This window comes from Gopherus evgoodei, unplaced genomic scaffold (assembly GCF_007399415.2).
Source record: "Gopherus evgoodei ecotype Sinaloan lineage unplaced genomic scaffold, rGopEvg1_v1.p scaffold_63_arrow_ctg1, whole genome shotgun sequence".
NCBI classification, from domain to species: domain Eukaryota; kingdom Metazoa; phylum Chordata; order Testudines; family Testudinidae; genus Gopherus; species Gopherus evgoodei.
Window position 1 is genome coordinate 614,028 of NW_022060084.1, and position 20,927 is coordinate 634,954.

A 20,927-nucleotide genomic window follows, 5' to 3' on the forward strand; every position below is an offset into this window, starting at 1 on the left:
CAGTTCAAAATTAATAAGCAAAAGTGATGGTTGTTCAAACAAACTGTTTATTTTCTTTAAGGACAATTTTGTGCACTTTTTAAATGTAAGATGGAACAAGGTTTTGTTGTGTTTGGTTTTTTTTAATATTTGCATAGAATAAAAAAAAAGCATAAATTAACACCATTCTATACTATGGACCCGTCCTTGCTTTGTGCTGGAATCATCACAGGGACAGCTCCCATTCTACTTCGATTAGGTGCAGCTACCTTTGATGTGGAAAGTTTGGGTTTTGACCAGGAGAACGTTTAAGGTCTTCACTTGGTACTTGATTATATGGAGTTGTGGCATATCCTTCCATTTTGGAGGGAGACATTGAACCCAGAGAGGAACGATTGCTGCCTATATAGCTGCGGGCTGTTGAAGTACGACTCTTTGGAGGAGAAGCATCCACTCTGAAAATAGTTAAAAATAAAAATGGTTTAAACCAAGAATGTATTGGTGCTTTGAGAGATTTATAAAATTTCTACTGTTTTTTTCTATTACAAAAATAAAAGTGTAAAAACAGTAATACTGTTTTACTTTAAAAAAGATTTTCAAATATTTACCACTTTCAGAATCCTTTTTAACTGAACAAAATATTGAAATATCAGAAAATAGGATACAGGCATATTAATGTACACTACATTAAAAGCATAAGGTTTTAGGCTTAGCTGTCACACTGGCTTAATGTACTGGCTTATGTCAATGCAGAATTCTAATCAGCCATAATGAATATATTACCCACAAGAAAACATTAAGAGGAAGTTATTTTCTAGTTTCAGATATTACAGTTCAAAGGGTAAAGACGATGGGCCATTACCTAATATCATGACGCACTTCTTCTTCATATTTTTTCTCTTTACGTTTCTTACAGCAACAGAAGACGAGAAAGGCCAATAAAAAGAGACCCAGAAGAGTTCCAATAACTGCTCCAGCAATTATGCCAGCTGTATTTATAGCTAGAATAGATTAACACAGATTACTGCAATACTGGCCTTTAACTGAATTTGCATAACTAGAGAATTCTCAGTTTACACCTTAAAATAAAAACTAAAAACTAATGTTCCCTATACTGAGATATATTACTGAACTGATACATGCATACTTATGTTTAAATTAAAAAAAAGCGTATAACACAAACACATGGAAAGACAGGTCAAAAGGCTGACTTGTTTATTGGAGCTGAAAGAATGCTCAATACTCAAAAATATGACAAAATTAAAAATGGTGTCAGCTACCTGTTCTACAGCATATTTCTTTTATAGATTACAAAAGGATCAAATGAGTTTATTTTTTTAACTCATTCATCAACATTTCTTATTTTGCAGAAACTACTATACAGCAAGTACTTACGGGGAGTGACATTTAGCACAACGAAACAGTCATCAGCACCAACTCTGTTTGCCGCCACACAATTGTATGTACCAGAGTATTCCTCAGAGACACTTTTCAGAGACAGTTCACCTGTATCTTTATCTAAAAATATTGAAGAAACTAGTTAAAATTTTCCATTAATGATTATTCAATATTTCAAAAGGTGTTAATCCATTACAACAAATTTTATTTAAAAAGTCAGTGTCTTAGTTATTTTGACATCAGTCTGAAAAAAATGAGACATTTGTCAAGCTGCAAAAAGCTGTCATATATAACACTACCATTCTTTTATGAATAACTGGAAGCTTATTCCATAGCATTTAATTTCAGTATTCAGTCTTGGTATTCCATACCACTAGTCTGCTGAGAATACTTCCTTGCCAAGAGTGTAAGGGATGCGTCTAACATAGGTAATCTGTGAGGTACCAGACAGTAAGCCTAGGCATAAAAAAACCTTAGCATTTCAAGGTGAAATAAAAACATGAATAAAAAGCCTATTATCCATCTTAAATATATTGCAACAGCAAAGGATAAACATTACTTAATAACGATGTCGCCGGAAGTTCCTTTGTGCCAGTTAATTTCCTCCAGTTGTAGGACAAGAGTGGGGAACCTTCTTGTGATACACATTTCAGGGTAAGGTCTCTTCCAGTTTCCTGTGATCCTTCAATGTAGCATTTAGTCCTTGCTGGCTTTACTAATAAATAAAGTATTTAAATTAATTAAAAGTCAGTTATGGTGTCCATTAATTAAGCCTTAGCAAATAAATCATTTTTCACTGTACAAAACTTGAAATCAGCCTATATTTTTAACTCTTATGTTTCATACAAAGGGCAAACCAATTTTTGAGCCATTTTCCAGAAATGTTAATTATTTCTACATTTTTGTCCTCCTCCTCCATTCCACTGGGAGAGGAGAGGTATCAATCCTCTAATTTTTGAACACTAAATAATAGGGCTGTCAATTAATCACAGTTAACACCTGCTATTAACTGAAATCAAACTTAATGGTGTTAATTTTTTAAAATACATCAATCATATACATGTGAGAGGGTGGAAGGCATCAGCAGAAGGTGGGGGCTGGAGCCCCATGCACCAAGAGGGGATGGAGCCCCAAGCAAGGCTGAAGCCCTGAAGCCCACTTCTGACTCTCTATTTGAAAATATAGAAAACCCACAAAAATGTAAATAAATGGTATTCTAGTATTGTTTAACAGTGTGATTAAAACTGCGGATATTTTTTTTAATCTCGCGATTGTTTTTAAATCGCTTGACAGCCCAATTTATCCACTTAAAATAAGAGAGATGCTTGTGTAAAATAAATTCATAATCTAATACTAAATTGTAAGTGTCAAATTTAATATGGCATGTAACAATTTGCCCTCAAAAACATATACAGCATATAGCATCTGTACAAATTATCTTACCAAGCACAATCAACCGTATTTTTAGGCTTTCAATTCCTGGAGCTTTCTTCACTCTGCACTGGTATGTGCCTGTGTCTGCTGACTTTAGATTCACAATATTTATGGAGCCATCACCAGATCTGGGATCAGGATTAGTGAACTGTACCCGTCCATTCATAGCTTCATAGTAATCATTATAAATCCTGTCTACAGAGTACATGATAATCTAAAAGGAAAAGAAAAAACAAGTATTTTCTTCAAACAAATCTGTATAGCAATTTGAATATTTTAAATGAACCACCGTTCTATTTCTTTGGAAGACATTTTTCATGTGTAAAAATAATTCTAATCAGAACAATTAAAAAACCCCATCCAACGCAATTTATCTGATGGAAAATGAATAAACTCTATTAATAGCTGTTTAAAATTGCTGAGTGCTAACACTTATACTAAACCTCTGCATGAAGGAGTTCATCTAAATTTACTGGTATTGCTTCTAAAGAATGGAATGGGAAAGGGACTAATATTTTAAGATCTAAGAATTTTTAAAAAATATTTTCTTAGTAAAAGCGGACTTGTTTGGTTCAACATGGCATTGTCTTTATCAGTAACAATAATCTATGATTCTATGAACTGAAAAAAAATTATAATAAAATTATCCTGCAGTTAAACTGCTCTACAGCCAAAATGCTTCTGAAACAAATGTAGTCCAACTTTACTAATTCTGGGTCACTGAAAATGAAAATGACGCTTAAAATTGTTGATTGGCTCTAGTTTTCAAGATATGCTATTGGGTCAGTGTATACGACCCTTGACTTGGGAATGGCGGAGGATAAGTGAGTTATAAAGGGAAGGGATCTCAATTTAAACCAGAAATGACTAAAATACATCTTTGACTGGATCTATGAATAAATCTATGACTGGGTTTGGACAGTACTTGCTTTTTAGGCAAAACAATGAATGATGCAATCTGAAGCTGGTATTGCGTCATACATGATATGAATGCCTCGTACTTGTGTGAACAGTGCAGATAACTTCTGCTATGTTTGTGGTGAAGTGACTTTTGCATCACAAAAGCGCAGTATAACCACTATGGTTAAGAAAGCCTATCACCTTTATTTTGGCTGCAAAATTGGAGATCAGGACAAGAGATGGGCCCCACACATATGCTGCAACACTTGTGCAACAAATCTTCGCCAGTGGTTGAACAGGAAAAGGAAATCTATGCCTTTTGCAGTGCCAATGATTTGGAGAGAGCCAACAGATCACACCAGCAATTGTTAGTTCTGCATGGTGCCTCCAGTTGGGAAAGGTGTGTCAAAGAAGAAAAAGTGGACTGTGGATTATCCAAACATTCCATCAGCTATACGCCCAGTACCCCACAGAGAAGGACTGCCGGTTCCTGATGCACCAGAATCACTCTCACTTGAGAGTCAGACAAGGAAGAGGAAGAGGATGAAACTTCTGGTCCTGAACCATCAATGTCACAGGACCCACATTTTCTCCCATCCTCCTCCTCTGAACCACACCTTATAACACAAGGTGAACTGAATGACCTTGTCAGGGATTTAGAACTACCCAGCAGTAAGGCAGAGCTGTTGGGCTCCAGACTACAGCAGTGGAATCTCCTGGCAGGCTATCAGGGCAAATGGAGCCAATCAATGCTTGCAGACTATTGCTGGACAGTGACAAGAGATGCTCCATTTAATGAAGACAAGAGACAAGCCAAGAAGCGCCGAGTAGACACTGAATAGGACTAAACTATGTACATAATAGTTTTTTGCCTTTTGTTTCATAATAAATTTTATTTATATAACCCTTTTGCTGATTTTTAAAGTGTTACATAAACAGGACAGGTGAAATATTATCATGTAAAGCAACCATAAACACATGAAAAGACCTAGGTTTACAATTTATGATTAAAACTCTACTATCTACACAATATACATAGACATAGAATGTAAAAACTTAAATATCTTAGAAACAGTAGCCAATCAGTTGTTTTAATTGTCATATTTGAATTCAGCACATCAAAATACATAATATCACATCACATTTTTATCTCTGAAGCAGACGACTTCTCAAAAATTGTAGACCAGTGTTATTTTCTCTTTATCATTCACTAACTTATAGTGAGCAATCACTTGTCCTTCTAGATCTTAATGATGTTTATATAATTGGCATTCATTGTTGACTATTCCTGTGCATGGTGCTTCACAGACATGCAAGATCACAAGTTCCGTGACTTGAAAGAGAGAAAATTCAGAAAGCAAGAGGTTCTTTATGGGCAGAAAGCTTCAACATTCAGAGCTCTCACAACAGCTAGGAATTAAAAGGTCTCTAAAAAGCTGTCTCTACTCACTGTTTGTTCCTTCTTTTGATTATCTGTTGGTATTAAGACCCATTCAACATCTAGTGGGCCTTGATCTTCTTGTGAGACAGTGAATGTACATGGCAATGTAACTTTCTCTCCTCGTGCTTTTTCAACCATAGGCTGGTTAGTTGAAGTTATCGTTACGCCTTTCGTTAGGCCTAGAGAAAAAATAGTGGTGGTATAGTAAGTGTTAAACCTCTACTAATTCAACAAACAATAATTCAAATCTACGGATAAACATTCAGCTTTTATGATAAACTTTCCATTAGACATAGGCCAAGATTTTCAAAAGTGGATACTAAATAAGTTGCCCAATTATCCAAAGTGCTGAGCACCCAATAGCTCCCTTCACTGAAATAGGAACTGCTTGGAGCTTAGCATCTTTGAAAGTCAGCCTGCTTATACAGATGCCTAACGTCAGGCACTCACTTTGGAAAATCTTGGCCATAATACACGGTTAAGCGTACAAAACTGAAATTGTCTAGTCAGACATTTTTAGCAGCACTTACCCAACAAATCCTGTGCCATACTCTGTTATTGAACAATGAAGCAAACTGGATATAATGTTAATCAGTTCAACCTGGGAATCCTATAAATAGTCACTTGCATAAGGAAAAGCTACACCCTTCCTCATTTTCCATCTCCTACACAAAACACACCCTAGTTTTATGCAACGTAAGTCCTATAAAAAGCATACATATCATAAAGGGTTTTAGTTAACAGTGACTTTTCACAACAGTAAATGCATACCATAATCCTAATGCTACCTCTCTGGTAAAATAAGGACATATAGCATACTGCTAAGGTCAGTTAAGTCTGACAGGAGAGTTGTGAAATCTTGACGTTAAATTATTTGTTCTTGAAACATAAGGATCATTTTGCTTTAAAAGAATGGGTGGGTTAATCTTTTCCAAAAATCCTACTGAGTCTTCAGATTTAATTTTTGTGTCAGCCTTTTTTGCCTGATCTCCTCCTGGAAAAATCAGCATAATCCTCCTTTGCATGGTATGCTCAAAGAAGAATACGTTTCCAAGTGACAGATTCTGCTCAATCCAATGCTTCAAAAGAAGAAAGAAACTATACAATGACCAAACAGGATTGTCATAAAAAAAAGATTTACGAAAGTGGCCGGAATCTATCTTTCCATAATATATTACAACCTTAAATCTGCAACATGTGTTCATATGTCATGTTTTTTATAGCAGAATCACACAGTATTTGTTTAGCAATCAGGACTGTGTAAACTGTGAGATGAACTAGAAAGATATTTGATGTTTTAAATCTCTTGTTGGATGTGAACATCTTGCTGAAAGTCAACATTTGTGATAGACTAGTAGGTTAAGTGCTTTAAAATGGTAATTTCTTATCCAAAGTAGTAAAACTAAAATTCTGTACAATATTAAGATGCAAAATGCAACCTTGTACCGAAAGCACATGTGCTATGTAATATGAATAGTGTTGTTCACCGTGAAAGAGTACACACTTTGTTCTGTAAAATGTATACCTTTTTAAATACTTCTCTGCCTTTTTTCCCCTTCCACAGCTGCAAATTTTTCAAGCCTCCCTCCTCCATCCCGAAGGCTCTCTCAGATAAGATGGCAAAAAAAAAAAAAAAAAAAAAACGCACGCAAGATGAAATTTTCTCTGAAATCATGCAATCGACCCACAGTGAAAGAGCTTATTTGTTTGAGTGGAAGGACACAGTATCACAGTACAGGAAAGTGTCCAACAAACATGAGGCCAGGAGGGATGAATGTGACAGGAGAGACAAACGCAAGGACAGCAGGGACGCTTGAGATGAGAGGTGGCGGCAGGAAGATCAGAGGAGGCAGGATGCAATGCTGCAGCTACTGCGGGATCAAACAGACATGCCCAGGCATCTGGTGGAGCTTCAGGAACGGAAGCAGGATCACAGAGTGCTGCTGAAGCCTCTGTATAACCACCCTCCCCATCCCCGTGTTCCATAGCCTCCCCACCCAGATGCCCAAGAACGTGGGGCGGGGGCAGAGGCTCTGTGCACCCTGCCACCCTACCCCAGTGGACAGCCCAAGCACAAGGCTATCATGCAACAAGTTCCGAAGTGGCCTTTTCCTTCCTCCCCTCTTCTCCTCCTCCCACACCCCACCCGGGCTACCTTGTCAGTTCTTTGTATTTTTATAATCAATTAATAAAGAATACATGGATTTTAAATGATAGTGGTTTTATTTCCTTTGAAAGCAAGCTGTGATCAAAGGGGAAGGGTGAGTGGCTTACAGGGATGAGTCAATCAAGAGGGCAGGTATTCATCAAGGAGAGAAAAACAGAACTCTCACATCATAGCCTGACCAATCATGAAACTGGTTTTCAAAGCTTCTCCGATGTGCACCGCTTCCTGATGTGCTCTTCTAACTGCCCTGGTGTCTGGCTGTGCGTAATCAGTGGCCAGGTAATTTGCCTCAACCTCCCACCGTGTCATAAATGTCTCTCCCTTACTCTCACGGAGACTGTGCAGCACACAGCAAGCAGCAATAATAATGTGAAAAATGGTTTGGCTGAGGTCTGAACAAGTCAGTAAAGTGTGCCAGCGAGCTTTTAAACATCCAAAATGCACATTCTACTACCATTCTGCACTTGCTCAGCCTATAGTTGAACAGCTCCTGACTACTGTCCCTGCTGCCTGTATATGGCTTCATGAGCCACGGCATTAAGGGCTAGGCTGGGTCCCCCAAGGATAATTACAGGCATTTCAACATCTCCAGTGGTTATTTTCTGGTCCGGGAAGTAAAGTCCTTGCTGCAGCCGTTTAAACAGAGTAGTGTTACTGAAGACACGAGCATCATGAACCCTTTCTGGCCATCCCACGTTGATGTTGGTGAAACGTCCCTTGTGATCCACCAGTGCTTGCAGCAGCATTGAAAAGTACCCCTTGCAGTTTATGTACTGGCTGCCCTGGTGCTCCGGTGCCAAGCTAGGCATATGGGTTCCATCTATCGCCCCACCACCGTTAGGGAACCCCATTGCAGCAAAGCCATCCAATACGGCCCGCACATGTCCCAGAGTCACTACTTTTGGTAGCAGCTGCTCAATGATTGCTTTAGCTATTTGCATCACAGCAGCGCCCACAGTAGATTTGCCCACTCCAAACTGATTCCCGACTGACGGGTAGCTGCCTGGTGTTGCAAGCTTCCACAGGGCTATCGCCACATCTCAACTGTGAGGGCTGCTCTCATCATGGTATTCTGGCATTTCAGGGCAGTGGAAAGCAAGTCACAAAGTTCCATGAAAGTGCCTTTACGCATGCGAAAGTTTCGAAGCCACTGGGAATTGTGCCATACCTGCAACACTATGCGGTCCCACCAGTCTGTGCTTGTTTCCTGGGCCCAAAATTGGCATTCAATGGCTAGAACCTGCCCCATTACCAGCATGATCTCCAACGCGCAGGGGCCCGTGGTTTGAGATAATTCTGTGTCCATGTCCTCATCATTCTTGTCACCACGCTGCCACATCCTCCTCGCCTGGTTTTGCAGGTTCTGGGTCAGCATAAAGTGCACGATAATGTGCGAGTTGTTTACAATGTTTATGGCTGCTGCGTTGAGCTGAGCGGGCTCCATGCTTGCCATGGTATGGCGTCCACACAGGTAACCCAGAAAAAAAGGTGCAAAACAGTTGTCTGCCGTTGCTTTCACAGAGGGAGGGATGGAGGGAGAGGAAGGGGGCCTGACGACATGTACCCAGAACCACCCGCGACAATGTTTTTTGCCCTATCAGGCACTGGGATCTCAACCCAGAATTCCAATGGGTGGGGAAGACTGCGGGAACTATGGGATAGCTACCCACAGTGCAATGCTCCAGAAGTTGACGCTAGCCTCGATACTATGGATGCACACCACCGAATTAATGTGGTTATTGTGGCCGCATGCACTCGACTTCATACAATTGGTTTCCAAAAATCAATTTCTGTAAAATTGGAGTAATCTCACAGTGTAGACATACCCTAAAGCTGTCGTCCTCCTCCCTTCACCCCTCCCCCTTTCTCCTACCATCACCTCAGTGAGAGAGAGTGTAAAAGACATCCCCAGGTCTGCCTTCCAGCTAAATCCAACTCTAACTAACAGAGCCCAGAATGACCATACATGAGAAGCATGAAGAAGAGGTATGTAGGAATCAAAGTTCCCATACTATTTTTTTAAAGTGCATTTTAAAACTACTAGGAGTTTATAGTATAGAAATTCAGTCTGCATCTCTGTTTTAGCCCCATCCTGTTTCTGGATGCTTGTTACCACATTTTCTCCAGTCTCAGCCAATAAATACAGCCAAGAGAAAATAAGCACAAACCCATCCATCAGAGATCACATAGCAGTAAAGGACTTGTTAAAACTACAATTATTCGACATAGCAATACAAGATTCAAAAGATCTTTTAAGAATTATTTCAATTACAGCTTGAATAGCACTTAAGAAAAAAAGCCATTGTGCTCTTTATTGAACATACAAGAATTCTTCCACAATTAACTTTTTAGATATTACTACGAGAGGGAGGGGGTGTCTGTGAGTCCCTCAATGTCAGCTGGCAGAGGGCCCCCATATCCCATCAGGCCTGACACACACAGTGCCCCAACATACATCACAAAGGTGTCATGTAAGATATCATATGTAAACTGTTGATATGCTGGTCCTGAAAATCAGTGTGTTATGTATGTACAGACTGTATACAAAAAGTTATAGGTGTGTGCTTGAAAGATATTCTTAAAATGTGTTTGGGAGGCAGAGCAAGAACCCAGCCTGCCCAAGACAAATGAATGTGTATTTACCTTCTGACCTGATTACAGGCAGAGGACAACAGAAATACATTTGCATATAAAGTAAATAAAGCCATTAAACTAGACAAGCAAGGAAGAAGACTGTTAAACAATCTTGCCAGAGTACAGAGTCTGAACCCCAGGAAGGTTCCTGGCTCTTGAAACAGACACAATAAACTTTAGGTAATATAAGAGGGGCAAAGAGAATCTAGAGATCAGTAATGTAGGGGTCATAAGAGCATAGCATCTTACTGAACCTTACACTCCCATGAGGCAATCCAAGTAATTGGTGTACATTTTAGAGCACTTAGAGGAATTGGGTTCTAAACAGAAAGATGTTCTTAACCTTAACTACAGCAGAGTTACTGCTCTAATATAGACTTCATGCTAAAGTGAATTCAACTGATACAGTGAGTTAATGGCCCACTTCCTAGTAACTGAAAGTGAAGATGTTCTCCTGATGCAATATGCCTAGCCTCTCCATATGACTAGTCAGACAACACAGGTAAAGAGAGAAAGCAGAAAATTAATTGAAATGTCTGAAGATTTTTCTATTACAAATCAAAAAGCTTTTAAACCACCAAGACTAGAAGTAAGGGTTCAGTACTTCTAACACAATTAGGTCTCTAATTTTAAGAAATCTCCCATTGGTGCAATCACTGATTCAGTTGGATCAGTGAAAGCCTGAGTAGGAGCTATAAAGTAGGCAAGGCTCTTGCTACTTCCAGCATTTTTGATCACCAAGCACATTTAGTTGACAGTGGTAAAATTTTTAGAATCTGCTACACACTTCCCTACGCTTGTCCCACCCAAGCTACCACCAGTGCAGCTGCAGCAATCATAGCACTAGTGGCCTTTCCATATAGTCATGTTCTCAGCAAGTGTACCAGACCTAATTTCTCACACTGCCTAGGCTGTCGACATCAACTGTACTAGAGAAACAGAACCTTGTGCTGACAGGTAAATAAAGCAAAAATAGTTTTCTGGTCTTTGATTTTAAAACTGTGTTTTTAAGTTAATGAATACAGTGTCAGTGAAGTTAGAGTCTTTGGCTTTCATTTTAAAGTAAAAATAACCAATAATATAACACCAAACATTTTTCAAGAAACACTACAGGCTGATGATGGAAGGGAAGGCAGAGCAGGAAGAGGCAAGGCTACTTCAAAGGGACTGTCATTCAGATTCATGTCCTGTTCACATTACTAATGTAAATTACTCACTTCTTGGTCATCCTTTCAGAGGTTCATTTCTTAGGCTACTTGTGAATAACACAGCTGGAGTCAATGTACCTTAGTCGAGTTACCATGGGGTCTACACCAAGGACGGTCAATGGGAGAAAATCTCCCATTGACTTACCTTACTCTTCTCATCAGGGTAGAGTACAAGGGTCGACTGGAGAGTGATCTGCAGTCAATTTGGCGGGTCTTCACTAGACCCACTAAATCGACCACCAGTGGATTGATCTAAGAGCGTCGATCCCTGCCATAGTATAGACCTGCCCTTAGGCTATGGTTAAAATACAGCTTATGTTGACCTAAATTATGTTGCTATGGGGTAATTAAGACGACAGAGGAGTTCTCTGCCCGTCGCCTTAAAGCAGCTACACTAGAGAGCTTACTGCGGTGCAACGCCACTGTAAACTCTCTAGTATAGGGCAGTGCTTCTCAAAGTCAGGCCGCCACTTGTTCAGGGAAAGCCTCTGGCAGTCCGGGCTGATTTGTTTACCTGCCGTGTCCGCAGGTTCATCCGACTGCGGCTCCCACTGGCTGCGGTTCGCCATTCCAGGCCACTTGGGGTGGCGGAAAGCGGCAGCCAGCACATCTCTCAGCCCGTGCCACTTCCCACAGCCCTCATTGGCCTGGAGCGGAGAACCGCGGCCGGTGGCAGTTGCGGTCAGCCGAACCTGCGGACGCGGCAGGTAAACAAACTGGCCCAGCCTGCCAGGGGGCTTACCCTGGTGGACTGTATGCCAAAGGTTGCTGATCCCTGTACTAAAGCCTTGTCTAAGCACAAACTTGTACCAATTTAATTGATGTTATTTCTGTTTAGGTTAAACCTGTTCTGAATCAATTTAAACTCAACAGAAATAAATGCAGTTTAAACCTAAATAAGTATCCACATAGCTTTTTACATCAAATGCTTAACAAAATCTATTTAAATTCACACCTAAATTAAACTGGTGCAACTCTGCAAGCAAACACATCATACATAGCTGATTCGATATTGAATCTTTTCCCCTCTCAAGAGTTTGACAGGACTTTGCATTAATTATAATAATACATTTAAGCAGAACAATTACAAAAGTTCCTTCTCTCACCTACACTGGTAATCAGCTATTCTTATGACATTGTAATCCCACTATCTGCATAGTCTTCCACCAAAACCAGGGAAATTAGGACCTGATACTCTTAATAAAAAAATTCAAAGAAATCTGTCCCAGCTCTCTTTATGCATTTTAAAGAAACAGGATAAAGAACACAGGCTATTTTCCCCCTTCTGTAGGTCACCTTTAATTCAAATTATTTGTTTTCTTTTTAAGAGAGAAACTCAATTCCAAAGGACCAATTCACTATCATCTCCGTTTTATTTTAGAGGCTCTAAATATCAAGTGCTGAAGGACAAGGTTTGAAATGTATATTAATTGGGTGCATAAGGCCTAGTAAATTTTTAGAACATCTATTATTGAAAACTACCTTACCAGTGAGACAATCTAATTTATTCTAGAAGGGTCAGAGAAAGCAAAAAGAATACACATAAGGGAAAAAGGAGCAGTAGTAACAAACAAGCAGCAACTAGGGAATTAGTGAAAACAATTGGCAAAGATGCAGTAGAGAAGAAACAGATAGGAAAAGACTGCTTTGGCTAGTAATAAATAAATCCAAACTTAATATTAGTGAGAATTTGAGAGGGCAAGGAAGACGAATCCAATAAAAGAAAAAAAGAGAAAGGTAAACTGAGGGAAAGAATGTGAAAATAAAACAAGTAGAAAAGAAAAAGCTATGGCTTCATTTAAGCATTTTATTTACATAGCTATATTTAATTTAATTTCCCTGGAAAACGTCCAAGAATTCTTAAATTTGGTAGGTTTGGAGTGCTTGGGCAAGAAAGGAAGAGATGAGATAATATTGCTGCTTACACTTCAGGGTATCCGGTTTCAGAATGGTAGCCGGTTTGTCTGTATCGGCAAAAAGAACGAGGAGTACTTGTGGCACCTTAGAGACTAACAAATTTATTTGAGCATAAGCTTTTGCGGGCTAAAACCCACTTCATTGGATTCATGCAGTGAAAAAAAAATACAGTGGAAATATATATATACACGCAGAGAACATGAAAAAATGGATGTTGCCATACTAACGATAATGACAGTAATCAGTTAAGGTGGGCTTTTTTTCATGTCCTCTGTGTATATATATATATTCCTACTGTATTTTCCACTGCATACATCCAATGAAGTGGGTTTCGGCCCATGAAAGCTTATGCTCAAATAAACGTATTAGTCTCTAAGGTGCCACAAGTACTCCTCGTTCTTTTTACTTCATGGTATGCAACTATTGTGGGTAATAAGGTAGATTTTTTTGAACTGAAAACTACAGTAGCAGAAAATATATACATTTTAAAGAATTGTGCAGGATATAAACCAATCCCTTAATTTAAATCTTGGTCGGCAAAAAGAGTTTTTCCAATACATGTTTTACCGAGTTGTGCTACCAAAGAAGATTATCTACATCTATTTGAAAGTCTTGAAGGTCAGCATGAATGCTAAAAACTGAGATTTACAAGTTAACTTCCACAAACTCTTTTTGCTGATTGCTGAGGGATTACAATGCGAGTCAGTATCACACTATAAAACCTCTCCCAGTCAGTGGCACTCCTAAATTCCTGCTCAGCATGAAACAAAACAGATCCACCAGGAGCCTAGTACACATCAGATATGGCTTATGGCAACTTGTAAAAAGCACTACTGCACAGAAGCTGTATGATGTTGGTGAGAGTATTTTGAGGCTGCACAGTAATCCAATAATTGAGTATTCTGGTAAGTGTAAGCACCACTCTGTGTAAACTCAAAAGCTTGTCTTTTTCATGAACAGAAGTCGGCCCAATAAAAAAAAAATACTACTTCACCCACCTTCCTTGTCTCTCTAATATCCAACACTGCTACAACAACCCTGCAAACTAAAGAAAAGTAGCAGCTCTAAATGGCAAAGTATTACTGTGCAGAGATCATCATAAAATTACTAGCACAAATTATTTCTAAAGTACATCTAATGCTGTACAAACTCAGCTATGAGCAAGGCTTTCCAATACACACAATCTGCAAGCTCATTATTTTGTAAAAAGTTGAGGTAAAAAGTTTTTAATTTCATTTGCCACCAGGTCCCTCTGTTAATTTTTGTGGGTTGCGTTACATATTGGATTATTGCAATATCCTCAACCTGGAATTTTAAATAGGTGCAGAATATAATGGCCTGTTTATAATAAGTGGTGATTCTGAATGGCAGCACAAGACACTTTTCTTCTGCAATCTACATTGGATGCCTATTGGTTTTCTGGACTGAACTGAAGTGGTTTTGACCTATGAAGCTCTAGAGTTTGTGACCTTACTTAGGCCATGTCTATACTTACAACTAGATCAGCACTCCTGCAATCGATGCAGCATTATTAATTTAGCAGATCTGCTAAGTCGATGGCAGAGCACTCTCTTGTCGACTTCTGTACTCCAGCTTCCTGAGAAGAATAAGGTAAGTCAGTGGTACAGAGTCTCCCATGAACACAGCACGGGACCTAAGTTATGTCAACTTCAGTTATGCTATTTCAAATATGTAAACTACATAACTTTTAGGTCAACTTACAGCTGTAGTGTAGGCCAGCCCTTAGAGACTACCACTCTCCATGTACTGTACTGTCACACTTGTGAACAGTGGAGATGCTGAAGCTGGATTCCTCTGAATTTAATAGAGGGAGCTAGAGTGTTCTATGTGACTGGACTGCAGTTCTGGAACAAGCTTCCCCTCTCCTCAATATAGGCCGAGTCCATTGACTTTGAGGACACACTGGAAGGTAAATCTATTTGCAAGGGCTTCCAAAGAGCATGAAGTTCGGTCTGTGTGGTTGGAGAGTTCTGCTGGCTGTTAGTTTTACTTTTCTTTTTGCAATTTATGACAGGGGTGCCTAGTACTTTCTTTTTATTTTTATATACAAATCCAAAGTAAATGTAATCATGTTTTCCTATTTTAAAGAAATATTTTCCCTTGTTGCGATATTAAAGGATCACACAAACAGGAGAAATGGATGCATACAGGAGAAACCGTGAAAGTGGCAAAATATGTCTGTGCACAAAGTAAAGAAACTGAAAAAAAATACATGCTCTCCTCTAATTTGTTATATCTTGGGTGCTACTTGTAATAAATAGAAGGTGCAATAGTTTCAGTCAATATCATGATTACTGACAGGAATCTCTTTAAAAAGTTCCATACTCCAGTGGCAAAGACTTGCTAAGCATGACCCATTTTTGTGTCTACATTTAGAACATAAAAACAGCCGTACTGGGTCAGACCAAAGGTCCATCTAGCCCAGTATCTGTCTACTGACAGTGGCCAATGCCAGGTGCCCCAGAGGGAGTGAAGCTAACAGGCAATGATCAAGTGATCTCTCTCCTGCCATCCATCTCCATCCTCTGATGAACAGAGGCTAGGGACACCATTCTTTACCCTTCCTGGCTAATAGCCATTTATGGACTTAGCCACCATGAATTTATTCAGTTCCCTTTTAAACACTGTTATAGTCCCAGCCTTCACAACCTCCTCAGGTAAGGTGTTCCACAAGTTGACTTTGCGCTGTGTGAAGAACTACTTCCTTTTATTTGTTTTAAACCTGCTGCCTATTAATTTCATTTGGTGACCCCTAGTTCTTGTATTATGGGAATAAGTAAATAACTTATCCTTATCCACTTTCTCCACATCACTCATGATTTTATATACCTCTATCATATCCCCCCTTAATCTCCTCTTTTCCAAGATGAAGAGGCCTATCTTTAATCTTTTCTTGTATGGGACCCTCTCCAAACCCTTAATCATTTTAGTTGCCCTTTTCTGAACCTTTTCTAGTGCTAGAATATCTTTTTTGAGGTGAGGACACCACATCTGTACACAGTATTCGAGATGTGGGCATACCATGGATTTATATAAGGGCAATAATATATTCTCAGTCTTATTCTCTATCCCCTTTTTAATGATTCCTAACATCCTGTTTGCTTTTTTTGACCACCTTTACACACTGCGTGGACATCTTCAGAGAACTATCCAGGATGACTCCAAGATCTTTTTCCTGACTCATTGTAGCTAAATTAGCCCCCATCATATTGTATGTATAGTTGAGGTTATTTTTTCCAATGTGCATTACTTTACATTTATCCACATTAAATTTCATTTGCCATTTTGTTGCCCAATCACTTAGTTTTGTGAGATCTTTTTGAAGTTCTTCACAGTCTGCTTTGGTCTTAACTATCTTGAGCAGTTTAGTATCATCTGCAAACTTTGCCACCTCACTGTTTACCCCTTTCTCCAGATCATTTATGAATAAATTGAATAGGATTGGTCCTAGGACTGACCCTTGGGAAACACCACACTAGTTATCCTTGTCCATTCTGAGAATTTACCATTAATTCCTACCCATTGTTCCCTGTCTTTTAACCAGTTCTCAGTCCATGAATGGACCTTAACTTTTATCCCATGACAGCTTAATTTACGTAAGAGCCTTTGGTGAGGGACCTTGTCAAAGGCCTTCTGGAAATCCAAGTACACTACGTCCACTGGATCCCCCTTGTCCACATGTTTGTTGACCCCTTCAAAGAACTCTAATAGATTAGTAAGACATGATTTCCCTTTACAGAAACCATGTTGATTATTGCTCAACGGTTTAAGTTTTTCTATGTCTGTTAATTTTATTTTTAACTATTGTTTCAACTAATTTGCCCGGTACTGACGTTAGACTTACCAGTCTGTAATTGCCTCTAGAGCCCTTTTTAAATATTGGCATTACATTAGCTAACTTCCAGTCATTAGGTATCTGTAACAGGTTGGGACTCATCAGCTGGCGTCTCCTGCTGGTGACTCTGGGAATTAGATCTGTCCAGTGGAGCGCCTCCTCCTGGTGGTATCCCATCTGTCATTCTGCCCTCTGTTGCTCTCTCTGGACCCACGTTGCTCTCTGCTTGGTGGCGTCCTCTTCAAGGCCACTGCCTTCCGGCAGTGTCCCTTAGTCCATCTGGATCCCCTTCCGGGGGTCAGTGATCAGCAGTTCTACACTCCAGCCACCGTGTCCAATCACCCTCTGTGTCCAATCCCTCGTCAGGGATCTGGCGTAGTCTTATGGCCAATAGCTGCGTGTACTGCAAGGAGTGAAGCGGAGGACCCAGGCCTGCCTTCTTCTCTGGCTCCCGGCCCAGGGACCCTCTGGCAGCAGCTTCGCTGTCCTCCTCCTCTCCCTTCGTCTGTCTGCTTTCTTGGGCCGCTTCCCCTATGGCCCCTTGCACCCGCTAGGCCCTTCCTTTCAGGGCCTGCAGCCTGGCAGGTTACAGGCTCCACCTCCCTAGCCTCCCCGAGTCTGCCAGTACTGTGCTGTCCGCGGTGCTAATCTCCTCCCTTTGAGACTGACCTTCTCCTGTTGAAGGCCTGGGACAGACTGACTGCTCCTGCTCTGGGCAGCCTTTACATACATCTGAGCCTGGCCCTGATCGGCTGTCTCCAAACTGGGCCCTGATTGACTCCCCATCTGCCCAGGTGCCCTGGCCTGCCACAGCACACTCTCACAGGGAGTGGGGCAGTCTGCCCCACTATAGTACCGAAGCCAATTTAAAGGACAGGTTACAAACCTTAGTTAATAGTTCCGCAATTTCACAATTGAGCTTTCAGAACTCTTGGGTGAATGCCATCTGGTCCCAGTGACTTGTTAATGTTGAGTTTATCAATTAATTCCAAAACCTCCTCTGGTGACACTTCAATCTGTGACAGTTCCTCAGATTTGTCACCTACAAAAGCCATCTCCCTAACATCCTCAGCCGTGAAGACTGAAGCAAAGAATCCATTTAGTTTCTCCGTAATGACTTTATTGTCTTTAAGCGCTCCTTTTGTATTTCGATCATCAAGGGGCCCTGTCATAACCTAGTCCCAGATTTGGACCTTAGCGTCCAAAATATGGGGGTTAGCATGAAAACCTCCAAGCTTAGTTACCAGCTTGGACCTGGTACGGCTGCCACCACCCAAAAAATTAGAGTGTTTTGGGGCACTCTGGTCCCCACAAAAACCTTCCCTGGGGACCCCAAGACCCAAATCCCTTGAGTCTCACAACAAAGGGAAATAATCCTTTTTCCCTTCCCCCCTCCAGGTGCTCCTGGAGAGATACACAGACACAAGCTCTGTGAATCTGAACAGAGGGACTCCCCCCTCCCCGTTTTCCAGTCCTGGAGAACAGAATTACCGAGAGTTAATCTCTCTTTCCCCCCTCACCCAGAGGGTACGCAAAGTCAGGCGAATAAATCTAACACACACAGATCTCCCTCTGACTTCTTTCTCCCACCAATTCCCTGGTGAGTACAGACTCAATTTCCCTGAAGTTTCCCAGTAAAGAAAAACTCCAACAGGTCTCAAAAAGAAAGCTTTATATAAAAAGAAAGAAAAACACATAAAAATGGTCTCTCTGTATTAAGGTGACAAATACAGGGTCAATTGCTTAAAAGAATATTGAATAAACAGCCTTATTCAAAAAGAATACAAATCAAAGCACTCCAGCAACTATAGACATGTAAATACCAAAGAAAAGAAATCATATAACTCACTATTTGATCTCTTTGTCCTTACAACTTGGAAACAGAAGATTAGAAAACAGAAATCACTTCTCAAAGCTGAGAGAAAAGGAGGCAGGCAGGCAAAGACTCAGACACAAACTTTCCTCCACCCAGAGTTGAAAAAATCCGGTTTCCTGATTGGTCCTCTGGTCAGGTGCTTCAGGTGAAAGAGACATTAACCCTTAGCTATCTGTTTATGACAGATCGTCAAGGGGCCCCACTGGTTGTTTAGCAGGCTTCCTGCTTCTGATGTACTTAAACATTTTGTTATTACCTTTGGAGTTTTTGGCTAGCCGTTCTTCAAACTCCTCTTTGGCTTTACTTATTACACTCTTATTACACTCTTGCACTTAGCAATTGTCAGAAGAGTTATTTCTTCTCAGATTAAAAATTAATAACTTGAAATATTTATAGATAATTTAGGCTCAAAACCTGCAAACAGCTAACCTGTGCTTAGCTTTACTCATGTGAGTAGTCTCCACTGCTCAGGCAAGTAAAGTTAACACGGGTGTTTGCAGAATCTGGGCCTTAGGAAGTAACTCCAAAGTGAACAAGGACCTTTTCTAAATACTTTGCTTGGCTATCATTAAAATAAATTTGAAAGTGAAAGGACAATAAATGAGTTTAATCTTTGCCCAATAGTCCATTCTTTTTGTATCTATCCCTGTATTCACAAACTGTTCTGAACATTTTTGAAGCTCTTGTTCCTGAGCTGCTTTCCTAGCAACATCAGTAGTTGATGACCTTGCTCCACAGGGACATAGTTATCAAGTTCAGAAGCACAGAACGCTTGTATTCTTTTCATTACTGTAGGAAAGCAAAGATTACAATTCCTTTTGTACAACCACTATCCAACAGAGTTATAAAAAGCTTTATTATCAAAACAAGTTTAAGTATAGAGCTTTATCTATTCCAATATCCAGGATCTTCAGATTCTGGAGAACTACTCAAGATGCATGTTTGATAAGTTTAGTTTGATTTGATTTGGACACATTTAAATGATCCAACATGGTGTGGGTCAGTCTGCAATTAAGTAAAAGCCCCCTGAAATTCCAGTAGAGCAATCTATACAAATTTAATGGAGGCAGCCAGTGTGAAGCAGAGTAACAAAACCGGGATCTTGGCAACAGAAGGCGTACTACCTCCCTATCCACTGGCAGGAAAGTCAGTGTCAACAAAAAGAACTGAATAGTGGCACCAGCTATACACTATACTAAAATAATGCCCATCATCCCCCAAATGTCTCTACCTCTAGTTCATTTTAGGGGCTTTTCTTTTTGCTCTCATTCAACCAGATGCATCCTGATTTTCCTCTCATCTCCATGTTTCCCGTGCCACTACGGAGATTGAGACACATTGCAAAATCCTATATTTAAGTCATTGCTGACATTTACAAGGAAAGTGAGCAAGTTACTTTTCATTTTGGGCATGTCAGACATCTAGGATTTTATCAAATCAAAACATCTAGGATTTTAAATGTAAGATAGCAGTTTATCCAGAGGACAGTAGGTTTTTGGCTGTCCAGAGCTACTGGACAATAGAATTTTTCTTAGCATGTGGTGAGCTCTATGTCAATAGTGTAATCAAACTTATTCAGTAATACAACTTATTTTTAGAGGTGACATGAAAAGGGGTTCTTTATGATGTATCAAGGTGAATAGAAAGGAGGAAAGATTAAGCAGCATAAACAGCCATAGAGAGAAATGTCTGTATTTTAAAAGGGTCTGTTTTCCCCACTTATTTCACTAAGTTCAAGAGTAATAGTTTGACTGGTGATCACTCCCACCTTTTACTAAAAGAACAAAATATATGAGAAAGTGATAAAATGTCTTCAGTAGCCTGTCAGAGGAAGTTAAATTATCTGCATAGGCTCACTCTCTAAATGTATGATTTCTGTAGTTTTGAACCAAGAATATCCTCTACATTCTCCTAACAGAGGACTGACTCTTTAGATGGGAAGAGGTCCTCTTGCAACAAGTTTTACAGTAGGGCTGACAAACTAGCAGTCCTCGGGATCCTTCTCTGTAGCTCACAAGCTCATCCCACCCCACCCTACACAGTTCAAATGAATAGGAGGAGGAACTGAAGTGGGAGCTCATGCAGCTGACTGGGCACAGGCACCCAAGCCCTCCCCA

At 40.0% G+C, this 20,927-nt stretch overlaps 1 protein-coding gene across 1 annotated transcript; it reads right to left on the reverse strand.

The window, feature by feature from the left end:
• Positions 1–244: 244 nt before the first annotated feature.
• On the reverse strand, positions 245–5,290 carry LOC115643596 (coxsackievirus and adenovirus receptor-like). Its single transcript, XM_030547609.1, has 6 exons — positions 5,162–5,290; positions 2,821–3,025; positions 1,937–2,092; positions 1,375–1,497; positions 842–980; positions 245–434 (listed from the first exon to the last, which is right to left on the reverse strand). The coding sequence occupies exons 1-6, from the start codon at positions 5,288–5,290 to the stop codon at positions 245–247; spliced, it is 942 nt and encodes a 313-aa protein (XP_030403469.1).
• Between the last annotated feature and the right edge of the window lie 15,637 nt (positions 5,291–20,927).